This window comes from Perissodus microlepis, chromosome 19, assembly GCF_051167445.1.
Source record: "Perissodus microlepis isolate ML-2025 ecotype Zambia chromosome 19, ASM5116744v1, whole genome shotgun sequence".
Lineage (NCBI taxonomy): Eukaryota > Metazoa > Chordata > Actinopteri > Cichliformes > Cichlidae > Perissodus > Perissodus microlepis.
In genome coordinates this window covers 7,966,156-7,979,338 of record NC_140479.1, presented here as the reverse complement: position 1 = coordinate 7,979,338, position 13,183 = coordinate 7,966,156, and the positions used below count along the sequence as shown (strand labels likewise).

The 13,183-nt window shown below is 48.9% G+C and overlaps 1 protein-coding gene across 2 annotated transcripts in view; it reads right to left on the bottom strand.

Moving 5' to 3' along the window:
- Window positions 1–11,213, bottom strand: part of pxdn (peroxidasin) — a 39,811-nt gene extending 28,598 nt beyond the window's left edge. For both annotated transcript variants that reach the window (XM_084914402.1, XM_084914403.1), the window contains exon 1: window positions 11,050–11,213. In XM_084914402.1, coding sequence (XP_084770528.1) covers window positions 11,050–11,213 — 164 coding nt within the window. The remainder of the gene's footprint in view (window positions 1–11,049) is intronic.
- Window positions 11,214–13,183: the final 1,970 nt, after the last annotated feature.

Genomic DNA, 13,183 nt, shown 5'->3' with positions numbered 1-13,183 from the left:
AGTGACCATAAAGTCCAGCGCAGAGCCGCCACGCTCTCATCCTGAGGCACGTCTGGGCGTCTTACTCATGTGGCAGGAATGCTCTTATCGAGCTTTAATCACGAGGGCCGATTTAAAGCACATCAGCCCCAAAGATAACGAGCGGAAGGCTTCGTAATGAGCTCAGGCACTAATCAGCCTTAATGAGAGCGAGCGTGCCGTCGGTGCGACGAGCTGCAAACACGCCGCTCCTCCAGCTTGGTGAAATCTGAACGTTGTGTTTTTGGCTCTGAGACATCTGAGCCGTGATGTTCTTTCAGCGCCACAGAGACACGAGCATCAGGACGGATCCACGAGGCCGAATCGTCACTGAGCTGAGAGTCGAGACAGGAAAACATCAACGCTCCTCCTCCTCTAGAAGAACTCCTCCCCGCTCCCAGCATTCTTTGTATCCGCCGACCTGGCAGAGGAAGTCATCTGGGTCACTCAGACCCAAACTGACAGACATCCGGCTGCTGAGAGCCCGACAGCCCCCCCCAACTCTAAAGACTCATCCTATGAAATCCAAAAACCTGAAAATCCAAAAGCTTAAACCTGAAATCTGATCCGTCCCACTGAAGAAATCTACACAGGGTGCATTCTGGGTAAACTGAAGGCTCCTGTCAGCTGTTCACAAATTCCTTTGTGCCAATATTTAAAGGACCCGCTCCAGAGAGCTGGGACTGGGCCGGGTGCAGGACTTCGCGTCTTTAACTGAACTACACCTGGCTGTTTGCAGCATCCTCCATCTCTGCTGTTTAATGAGGGCTGAGCGCTGCTTTACATCCTACCAGGGCAGACATGAGGAAATATACCACGTCTAATAATCCCAGAAATTATTCAGTTCTTTTATAGTTAATGTGTGAATATTAGACCATCACCTCTAGTCTAATCAAACACCTGCTGTTGTTGTGCTGTGATGCATGTGAGAGTAAATGTAATGGAGACTTGAGGACAGGCATCGTCTCAAACCAAAGGTTTGCTCTGCAGCTCAAAGACAGAGCCGTGAGGGTCCACGAGGGAAAGAGCAGGTACGGGCGCTCTGTCCAGACACGCCGAGGCCGTCGCGCCTACACCGCCCCCGGCTGTGAGGACGAGGAGGAGGGGGAGCTACGTGCTGGATCAGGCAGCTCTCCTTATAATGAACTTCTGTTAGGAGGTCTGAAAAGCCCGTATCGTACATGCGACCCCGCCCTCAGAGCTGCCGGTGGCTGTGAGGTCGTTAACTGGACCGGATTTAATGCGTCCTGCTCGGTGGCTGTGTTATTCTGGCTCAGTGCGAGTGTGTGTCGCTTTCATGGCTGGCATGACTGCGGCTCTTTGTGGAGAAGGCTAAATAAGGTCAGCAGAGCTTTGTCTGCGGGGTGTGTTTAAAGCATCAGCTGTCGAGGCTCAGCTGACCAGAATGTCCTGGAAGGACTGGAGGCGGTGAAATCGGCCCCAAGGGCCCGACGAGCGCTCCGATGCAGCGGGAGGAGACAGACTGAAAGCTGGCTGTCATACAGCTGGATCGTGTGTTTGTGTCAGAGCTCGTTCTGTCCTCAGATCTGTTAATGAAACCCTCGTGAGCGCCAAAGCCTGACGCTGCCCATCCATCATAACCACAACCACGTCTAATCCCCGCTCGGAGAGAGGAGGCAGCTTTGCGACGTGCACGTCGACGCTGCTTCTGCAAGCACGAAAGCAAAAAACCTCAATTGTCTCAACACAATCGAACAGGATGTAATAACTCGCCCGAGGAGCACGGCGGTCTCTGGAGCCGCTCGATAGTTTAGAAAGAGGAGAAACCGGAGAAAAGCAGGGGAGGCGAGTGAGTCAGTCCATAAAGGGGAAATTACAGTGCGGAGCACGCTCAGTAAACAGTGTTTGTAGACGTGCACGTCCACGCAGCGCTGCAGGCCGGCCCGAAATCCACACGCAGCATTTTAATGCTATTTGTGGCAGAGCTGATTTAATGAGTCAGATAACAGCCATTACGGCCCCACGCCTCGAGGAACCGGCAGACAGCAAGGCTAACTCCCACACAACAGCAAGTCTGAGAACAGCGTCCCAGGTCACAGATGAAGGGAAATGAACAACAATGGGAGCAAAGGCAGGGAGGCGTGGAAAAAGATCGGCATTTCCCACACAGAGGCTCACTCAGACACTCAGGTACGCAAACACAAGTGCAGGGAGGCAAATCCTGATCTCATCCACTGCTGAACTTCTAAGTTTGCTCCCGTCAAACGACCTGAAACACTCACACAGATCCATGTATGCTTCACTGCACACAGTCTGTCCCCTCACATCACACCACACAGTCTGTCCCCTCACATCACACCAACCCTGAGGGAACGACTAACGAGCAAAACAGCAGGAACGAGGCAGAAACACCGACTCGGCCAATCACCGCAGCTGATATGTTCATCCAGCCACCCGTCCTCTGACAAGTCTCTGAAAGTCGCTCCTTTGACCCTGACCATCGTCGGCTCTGCTCGGTTCATTCTGAGCGCGCTCAGCAATCAGAGGAGATGCTGAGATGACCTCCAGCAGGTCTGCGGTGACCCTGGATGGGTTGGTATGGAAACCGAGCCAGTTTCATGGACTAATCAGAATTTTTCTTTGAGATTTGTGAATCATTTCCACGATGATGCGACTCACAGTTCTCTGCCACAGTAACAGGAAGTCATTGTGTTTGCTGTGATGCATTTGACATATAAACAGTCAAAGACACGCAGGAAGTGAAGCACGGTGTTCCTGCAAAGAAAGGAAATCAGTTCACAGCTTCACAAAGACCACGAACACATGAGACCAGGGCCTGCAGCAGGTGGAGGTCTGGCACTGCAGCCAGGTGAAGCCGCTGAGCCACACAGGTGAGTAAATGTGAGCCTCCGAGGTTCTCGCCGGTCTGGCTGCACATCAGCTGCAGGAGCAGAAGCCGAGCGGTGTGAACGAGGCCAACGTGGCCGGCGTCCAGATCACAAACACGAGGCAAAGCCAATTATCATGCAGGACTTGGTGGGCGCACAAACCCAGACAAAAGCAACCGGTCCTGTGTGAAAGTGCGGCGTCTGCACGCACCTGTAATCTGACCCCAGATCAGGTCACTCGAGCAACCTGCAGCTCGTCTGGCACCGACTCGCAGACCTGCTGGCTTTTTATTTTCTGTTCGCCTCTTTAAAGCTCTGACGCTGAGCTGGGAGGATTTCAGGTTTCTATGAATGTGGCGTGAGCCGGACGGCGAGCGGAGCTGGCTGCCTCCCAGCTCCTCCAGCATCTGAGGGCCACATGTGCGCCTCACCGTGCTCGGCGGGCTCTTCGGCTTTGCATGCCGAGCTGCCAGTGGCTGCCGGGCCTGCGCGAATCACCGACTTAAACGAGTACATAACGGACTCCTCGCAGAGCAGGAGCTCCAAACGTGGCCGTGACATTTATCTGGAAAACATCCCGCGTGGAGACGACTATTAAGGCTGGATGTTGAGTTCAGCCTCTATGCATGCGTTACCTGTAGCAGGAGGCCACGCCCCCATGATTTTAAATACCTGAAAGAATCACTGCGGCCTTCAGACTCCAGTCACTAAAACAAGAATGTGACCTGTCACAACATGTGAGCTGCCATGTTTGGCATGTTAGTTTGTGTAGTGTGTAGTTACAAAAAGATGTAATGTAATTACAGTTACAGCTCCCTGCAGAGAACTCAAAGCTAAAGCTGGGAGTAAAACACATCCTTCAGCCTGACGAGGCGTCTGTGTACACGTGCACTGACCGACACGCTCCCCGCACAATCCACAAACGGCCTGCGTGTTCCAAAACAGCCAATCACAGACGTGCACCATACGGACCCACTGATGAGCGGCGTGGCTGCAGGTGGGGGCCCAGCGGAGAGCCCGGGCTGCGCAAATGTTTGTTCAAATTAACCAAAAATCCAGTAAAAACAAACTCCAATAATAACAGGAAGTTCAAAACTGCTTTCTAAGTTTAAGGGCGGAGTCCTGCAGCGCGGTGAGAGGCGAGGTTAAACCCTCAGCGACTGCAGGTTTGTGCCCCGACACGAGACCCAAGGAGTTGATTTGTATCTCGGCCGGTCGGCAAAGCTTTGGGGATTTCTGGCTCTGCATTCCACCGTGCTGCCGACACCGAGCCTCACAAACCCTGACTGCAGCACATTCCAGCGGCCGCGCCGCTGCCCGTCACGCAGGCAGATATCGGGCCTCCGTTTGGGGAGAGGACACTACCAGTGTCTCAGCCCCGTGACACGAATGCACGCCGAGCTGACTCACAGCGCACATCCCTGTGTGAGCCACTAATACCGAAAACAACCAGTTTATACCCCATGTTGGCAAAACAGGACCATTTGTCCCACTGCTGCAAATCCCTGAGAAGATTTGCAGAGACCGTGAGTCACAGTTTGGCCTCAAACAGGCGTCCACAGAGGACACAGCTGACAAATGCACACAAACCTCCATGTGTGGAGGCCCGAGAGCCAAACAGGAACGCTGCGGGCACAAAACCAGGACGGTCTTTGTGTCGTGACCCAGATTCAACAAGACGTTTCACACAGAGATCATCTTTCCTCTTCATAAAGGAAACCAGCACTTTGTATTTGTCTCAGTTATCTTTGTCTAATATTAACATTTAAATGTGACAAGTATGCAAAAAAACAAAGTCCGAATGAGGCAGGCGCTCACGCTCTGACGTGGCTGTGACATCATCCAATCAGGCGGGCCTAAACAAACAAAGTCAGCTCTGCCTGGTATTTACATGACATCATCAACTTCAGCTGCTGTGACTCTAACATCATCATCCTCCAGCTGAGCCCACACCTTCACACCAAGCAGACCAATCGGTGCTGGGAGGAGCTCGTGGAGAGCGACATCATCTCTAACAGTCACTCACATAAACACACGTGAACAGCACGTGTGCTGTTTAGACTTTAATCACAAATATCTGAACAGAGCTGTAATACCAAGGTAGTAAAAGTTTAGCAGGACAGACGCGGGCTGACGTGAAGCATCATCTCCCACCTCTGTGATATTATCACTTTAAATTCCTCCCACGGCACGCCGCCAGCTGGACTCGGGGGCCGTTCCTGTGGAGCCACAGACGGAGGTCAGAAAGAATCTGCAGCAGCTGCGAGCTCGTCCTGAAACCACCTCACAGCTCACGGTAGAAACTGTGAAAGAGTTTCAGATGAAGGGCTCGCCGCCTCACACACAGCGGTGACGATGACCGGCGCTGAGCATTGAAGCTGCATTTACACCTCGACCAGCAGGCGCGACTTCCTGCTGAGATCGGCGCTTGAACAGGCCTTTCATCGGTGGCCTCACGGGGGCATTCAGCCTCCATCCTCCTCTGGGGTATGTGGGCAGCGCCGCCGCCGAGGGCTGACGGGCAGGGAACGGCTAATTCTGGCACGCCTGGCTGAGTTGCCCCCTTTGTCCTGGATGAAGCTATTTATAGTCCGGCGTATGACGCGCCCGCTTAAAGACAAAGGGACCACATGTTTGGGACGGACAGATGTGGAGCTGTGTGTTCTCCCGCTGAGCCGAGCCGCTACGACATGCTGACCAGCGCACGCCGGAGAATTTCCGTCCTTTCAAGGCAGAGGAAGAAAAACATGAACAACAAAAAGCTCCAAAGACAATCAGAGAAGGAAGGGGAGGTCACTGAGACGCACTACGCCACGGCGAGGACGCTGTGGGCGTGAGGGCCTCGGTTTGGGAGCGATCAGCTGACACAGGCTGGGAGTCGGTGCTGACGAGGCCCGCCACAGGGTCAGAGCTCACTGTGGAGAAACGAGCCAACACGGGGAAGGGCAGCAGCGCCGCCGCTCACAGTCGTCTTCATCTTTCTTTTACTCATCCTTGCCGCTCTAACGTGTCTCTGAAACGCCACGAGGGGCCGCACGCTAGACTTGTAGTCAAGACCGCCTAATCCGAGACCAAGACAAGACCAAGACCAGAGGGTATCGAGACCAAGACAAGACCAAGACCAAGACCAAGTTGAGACGAGACCGAGTCGAGACGAGACCAAGACCAAGACCACGACCGAGACAAAAAAGTCTTTAAACTGCAGCCAGATGCTGCTTCGTTTACGGGTGTCAGGCATATTTATGTGTTTTTGCTTTCGCACAGCCCTCCTCACCGCTGTCTACTGTCTCACTCACTTACTGAGAGGACAGACGGATGCTCCACTTGACTGTCGCGTCTCTCACCCTCTCTGTTTTTCACATAATGATATTATCCTATATCCTCGCATGTGATTGGCCACAATATGGAGTGATTGGAGCATAACTGAGCCACTTTGTGAGAGCTGAGCAGCGAAAGGAAATTAAGTGAGGGTAGAAATGATTGAAAGATTATTATGGTCTGTTTTGAGTTTTGTTCAAAAAAGAATGACTTCATATATATATATATATACACACACACATACATACTTCTATATACATATGCAGGACACCTTAAACTAGTTTTTTAATTAAGCAGCAAGGCAGAACAAAGTCGGGCCTGTATCAAGACACAGGGACTAAACCCCAATTCAACCAGACCCAGAACTGATCCGGAATCAAAACAGGACTACAACAGTAAACAAGACAGAACCAGAATCAGAACTAGATGTTAGTAGCACTAAAAATCATCATAGACCTGCACTACACTTGTTTTTTAATTCTACCAAAGTACACTATTTAGATTGAGAAATGTTTATATAATTATTTAGCCTTGTTGTGCAAACAAACCTGCATAACTTAATAAATATAGAATTTGAAAAGTAACAAATGGTATCTAAAAAGAAACACTAGGTACATACATGTTCTGATGAGTTTTGGCAAACAACCATTTGACTAACATGTGTGTCTCACCTGCTCTTGTTCCATCTCTGTTCTGTCGTCATTCTCTCTCTCTCCCTTTCTCTCCCTCTCTCTCTGTTCCTCTCTCTCTCTCCCTCTCTCTCTCTGTTCCTCTCTCTCCCTTTCTCTCCCTCTCTCTCTCTCCCTCTCTCTCTCTCTCTCTCTCGCCCTTTCTCTCCCTCTCTCTCGCTCTCTCTCTGTTCCTCTCTCTCTCTCTCTCTCTCTCTCCCTCTCTCTCTCTGCTCCTCTCTCTCCCTCTCTGTTCCTCTCTCTCCCTCTCTCTCTCTCTGTTCCTCTCTCTCTCCCTTTCTCTCCCTCTCTCTCTCTCTCTCTCTGTTCCTCTCTCCCTCTCTCTCTCCCTCTCTCTCCCTTTCTCTCCCTCTCTGTTCCTCTCTCTCTCTCTCTCTCTCTCCCTCTCTGTTCCTCTCTCTCTCTCCCTTTCTCTCCCTCTCTCTCTCTCTCTCCCTTTCTCTCCCTCTCTCTCGCTCGCTCTCTGTTCCTCTCTCTCTCTCTCCCTCTCTGTTCCTCTCTCTCTCTCTCTCTCTCTCTGTTCCTCTCTCTCTCTCTCTCTCTCTGTTCCTCTCTCTCCCTCTCTCTCTTTGCTCCTCTCTCTCCCTCTCTGTTCCTCTCTCTCCCTCTGCTCCTCTCTCTCCCTCTCTGTTCCTCTCTCTCCCTCTCTCTCCCTCTCTCTCTCTCTGTTCCTCTCTCTCTCTCTCTCTCTCTATTCCTCTCTCTCCCTCTCTCTCTCTCTGTTCCTCTCTCTCCCTCTCTCTCTCTGCTCCTCTCTTTCCCTCTCTGTTCCTCTCTCTCCCTCTCTCTCCCTCTCTCTCTCTCTGTTCCTCTCTCTGTTCCTCTCTCTCTCTCTGCTCCTCTCTCTCCCTCTCTGTTCCTCTCTCTCCCTCTCTCTCTCTCTCTCTCTCTGTTCCTCTCTCTCCCTCTCTCTCTCTCTCTCTCTCTCTCTGCTCCTCTCTCTCCCTCTCTGTTCCTCTCTCCCTCTTTGTGCTGACAATCAAGCCAAACACCAACATCATCAAATATACAGTTGAAACCAGATATTTATGTACTCTTCAGATAAAAACACAAACACTTTTTTAATTGTAACATCAAATCAGACTAAATGTTTATTTTTTTAGATTGATAAATATAAAAACATATTTGTTAACTTTATTCTGAGCCACACTTATGGAGCTCCACAATTCTTCTCCTGGTGTTTTGGTTAACGTCTCTTGATTTTCCCATGTCACAGAAACAGGCTCTGTGTTTTGCCTTATATGCATCCACAGGTGTGCCACCAATTTACTCACATGGACTCTACTAACCTATCAGAAGCTTCTTCAGCTCACAATGGAATCGTCTGGAGTTTTCTTATTAATTAACAATAAACTTAGTGTATATGTGCTCCTAAATTTGATGAAAGTGATTAAAATAGACAGCTCCCTCTTTTTATTCTGACATTTAACTAATTCAAAAGATATTTCAACATTTATTTATCTAAAACAAAAGTTTACTCTAAATTGATGTCTAACAGTAAAAAAAAGTTTTTATGTTTTCTCCCTAAAGCAGCGGTCTCCAACCTTTTTTGCGCCACGGACCGGTTTATGCCTGGTTTATTTTCACGGACCGGCCTTTAAGGTGTCGCGGATAAATACAACAAAATAAAACTAGTACCGGTACCGAAAAAAAGAAGATTTATTCATAACACACGTGAAAAGACCCAGGAAAACCGAGTTAACGATCAAAACGATAACAAAATAACGCTGAAAACCGATAAAAACCCTAAAAACCATACATTTCACACCTGAGCCTCAACTCTCGCGGCCCGGTACCAAACGACTCACGGACCGGTACCGGTCCGAGGCCCGGGGATTGGGGACCGCTGCCCTAAAGTGTATGTAAATATCTGGTTTCAACTGTGAATATACTGCTGTGTATTGAAATTCCTCTTGTTTTGCATAGATATACTGAACAACATCCAAAGCATAATATATAAAATAACATCTACCTGAGTTTTTTCTTTGAAAGAAGCTCCTTATTTCCATTGTTGTGTTCATCAGTACACAATTGAAACCGATTTAGTGAGTTTGTTTAGCCGTGGAGGGTAACAACTGAAAATATGAAATGTAAGCTAAGACTCTCTAAAAGATCAGCATTGCTGTTCGGCTTTTTATTTATCCATTTGTTGATTCACTCGAAGAGCAGGTAACGCAACCAAGTGATCAGTTTGATATCAATCTTTTGTGATACACCGTCATATTTACATTATTAGTTCAGTACGAATGATTTGCTTTGGTACCTGGTCAAGCTTAAGCTCTCCTCTGTCTGCAGCAAACTCGCAGGCAGCAGCTTCTCCCCCCTCGCTCACATGGGTGCTGTGCTCAGTCGCCTAGTGCCTGAGCTCGGATCATACCACAATTAGGGGGAATTTACGACGGTGCGCTCTGTGCTTCGTGTGTTGTTTTTGTTTTATACAGTTGTCAGTCAGGCATCTAACTAACAAATTACACTCCAAAAGACCCCATGCTTCTGAAAAAATGACACGGGCTTAAGCCCAGTAAGTCACCCCCCGCTCCGCTGATGGTTGACTCCACATCTCCCGAACACTATGTCGATTTGAGAACTCAAGACCGAAACAGCGAGACCAAGACCGAGACCAAGACAAAAGTCTGTCGAGACCAAGACAAGACCAAGACAAAAGTCCGTCGAGACCAAGACGAGACCAAGACCACGTAAAAGTGGTCTCGAGACCAAGACCGGTCTCGAGACATCCAACTCTACCGCACGCAGACGCAGCATCGTGACAGCATCAGTGGTTCTCTTCCAAACACGCCAAAGCGAGCAGATCCAGATGTGCGAGGCGAGGCTTCAGTTTTAAAAGCAGAGCGAGAATTTGCGCCCCCTCGCTCGCTGAAACTCTCTCAGGTCTTTGTCTCTCCGCCCTCTCCATCCTTCTTCTGTGGTTCCTTCTCCTCAGACGCTCCATCAGATGTTGTGCTCCTTGCTGAGGCTGTAAGACAGTCGTGCTCGATGCAGAAATTCTGAGACCACCATCAGCTCCTTCCTGTTTCCCGATGCCCGGTCACAATGGCCGTCAGAGCGTGGAAAAACGTCCGTGCTCCCGATGTGCAGTCTGCTTCCAGCGTGGCTCTTCTTCTCCACACTCGGGCTGAGGGACGGCCGTCCTCAACCGAACAGCGAGGAGCTGCTCGGTATGGCAAAACGTCTGATTCAGGTGCATGCAGAGACCATGATTATAAACAAAACAAATAAACAATCAATAAACAATAAACAAGGAAGAACTGAACTCTCACAGAACAGCTGGGCAGGGAACAGCTGGGCAGGGAACGGCCCCCCCAGAGGACTTTTTAGCCTAATACTCTGACGCCAAACCTTCCTACCCGGCCTGAAGGTCGGGCTCAGCGTCAGATACGAGCTCAGGCCTCAACAAATCCCAGAATGAAAGCACAGCAGAATAATCACATCTATAACTCACAATTTACATTTTCAATAAAAAACGAAAGCAAAGATCTTTGACGTCACAGCTAGAAAACGACCACACCCACCCGGACATCAGCTGACCCCCACCCTCACTGTGTTTATCTTTCTCATATTTATTTTATATTTACAGTGAACAAAGCGTCAGAGCTGTTCTACTCCGAAAAACTATCAATCACATAACGGCAGTTTTTGGAAACGTCGCTGGGCTGGACTCGAGATGAAAACCAAAGACAAATATGATAAACACAAACGGTGTGGGACCCCTGATTGGCTCCGGTGTACAAATGCAAACACACAAGAAGCAAAAAGCAACACCAGGATCTGCTGATGTGTCCCTAAAACACCAGCTGGGACAGTTTAGGGGGACACAAGCCCCAGAATCTAACTTCAGCTTCATACCAGCTTGGTTGGACTTTTCAAAGACCTGCAGGCGTCCTGTGACCTCACAGATCGACTTTTAAGGTGGATCCATCGGATTCCTCAGCACCCTGAGCTCAGCCTGCGGTGTCCTGAAAACTTTCCTCTTCTCCAGCTCGGAGACCCTAAAAGCGCCTCTCCTGCACTCTCTGATCCCCAGAACCTGCAGCAGCAGGGCTCGGTGTGCACACGTCCCCCTCCACCCTCACTAACACTAACTCGGACCGTGTCTCGGGCCTCCCCCTCCGCAGGCTTGCGGATCGAGCCGCTCTCCGCCGGGAGAAAGTACTCACAGGATGGTGGTCTGCGGAGAGACCGCCGGCACCGTCTCCAGGTTCAGATGCATACATCTCACCGTGGTCCGGAAACACAGGCAGCGGCTCGGACAGCACAGGCCGAACCGCCGAACCGCGCAGAGCAGCAGCAGAGAGGAGAGCAGCGCAGCCCGCAGCGCCATTTCTAACCGAGCAGAGCCGAGCGACCAGCTGCCCCCTCACACACACAGACACACACACACTCCGAGAGGAGGAGGAGGAGAGGCAGCACACACACACGCAGGCTGGAAGCTCGCAGCCCGGCTGTCCTTCTCTGAGCGGAGCTCCTGAAACAATGAAGGAAACTTTCTGAAGTTTCACCGACCAATGATTCTGAGCAGGACAAAGCTGCAGTTCCTCTGCCCACCGGCAGGGGCAGCAGGGAGTCCGCCCCGTGCACTCACATGTTAGAACTTCACAGCAGAAACAAACATGTTTACAGCCGGATACACACACAGTCCTCCCGCTTTCTTCTAAAGGAGATCATATGCAGCAGTACCATCACTCAGCGAGCTCATGTCTCCAACATTCCTGCAACTTTTATGTTGCAGCAACTTTTATATTGTAGTAACTTTTTAAACCAACACTGTGTGCACGAAAAGACTAAAGCATGTGGAGACAGTCATTCATAATCATAACTGTATTTGTACAACATGCACACACAGAGCTGCAGAGGAAACACGAACAACAAGACAGCAGGTCAGGTGTTGACGACACTTCTCTGCTGCTGATCTTCTGGACAAAAGTCTCCACTCGGGTCTCATCTGTCCAAAGGACGTTGTTCTGGTGCAGCTTTGCAAACCCAGGCTGTGCTGCCATGTTCTTATTAAAGGAAAAGGCGTTCTCCTGCAGGGTCAGTTTTTCTCATTGTGCTGTCATGAACTTTGACCTTTAACCTGCTGACTGAGGCCTGTAGAGTCAGACGGGCTCTCAGGGTTTTTCTTCCTGGTTTGATCTTTGAGTTAATTTGCTGGGACGTCCACTCCCGAGGCTGAAATGATGATGATGGTAAAGGAACATTTTATTTTATGATATTAATTATAGTTATGATTGAAAATAAGGCGTCGAATCTGTCCACAGTTAGTGGACACCCGCTCTGTCAACCATAAACGACACATTCATGTCATTTCCGTTATTTCTATTCATCTTTGTGTTATCGGCACAGTGAAGCAGCCACAGGTTAAACGTTTGGCTTTGCTGACATCTGCTGGAAAATTCACGAATTACAGCACATACCAGCAAGTAATGACGTCACTATCTTCAGTTATTATTACGGGTGTGTTAAATGTGTTTTTATTGAGCTAATATTAATTATTTTCTGATTTCCACTCATAAATCCGCTCTTCCAAATTATGCATGTTCATATTAAACGTGACTAAAGTTCAGTGTCTGTGCAGTGATCTCTGTGCTCCTACAGCCGAACAGCTTTATTACTTTTCTTTCTAATCAGTGTTTTTTCTGTCCAGTTTTTATTAGTTTCAGTTTTTCTGTCCTTCAGTCTTCGTTTCTTATTTAGTGGCGACTCAAACAAAATTCCACAGTAAGAAGACGACGTGGAGGGTCCTTCAGGACCTTAAAGCCTGCGACTGAGGGCGTACTTCCCCTGTAATTAAAATGTCAACTTATTTCATCTGAAATGACAGTATAATTATATTTACCAACAAATACTTTAACAAGCGTACACTAGAAAAAGGAGGTATAGTTCAGGTTTGTACAGGAAACAAAGAAATACTGTGATTTAAGTATATAAGTAATTTTATGTAGTACCATCTTTTCTGTGGTTTCCAGCCAAGGAGACAAATTATAGTGTAAGTAATTTTAGTGCTTTGTGTCTCCTTACCTGTAAAATACCCAGAAGTTAGACAAGGTTCAGATGCTTCATAATAAGCCCCGTGATGAAAAAAGTACAGCATACATATGATATGTTGTTGTTTTTTGGCTAAATTACCAGGAAATTACAGAGTACTTAAAACCTGTTACAGAAGAATTTCTGTCTCTTTTCCTGTAAAACACCTGAAGTTAAGGATAACATAGAATTGCTCATGCACCACGTAAATGTACCTACAGTATCATTTTTTCCTCGACTCTTCCCATCATGCCTTCTGTCTGCCCA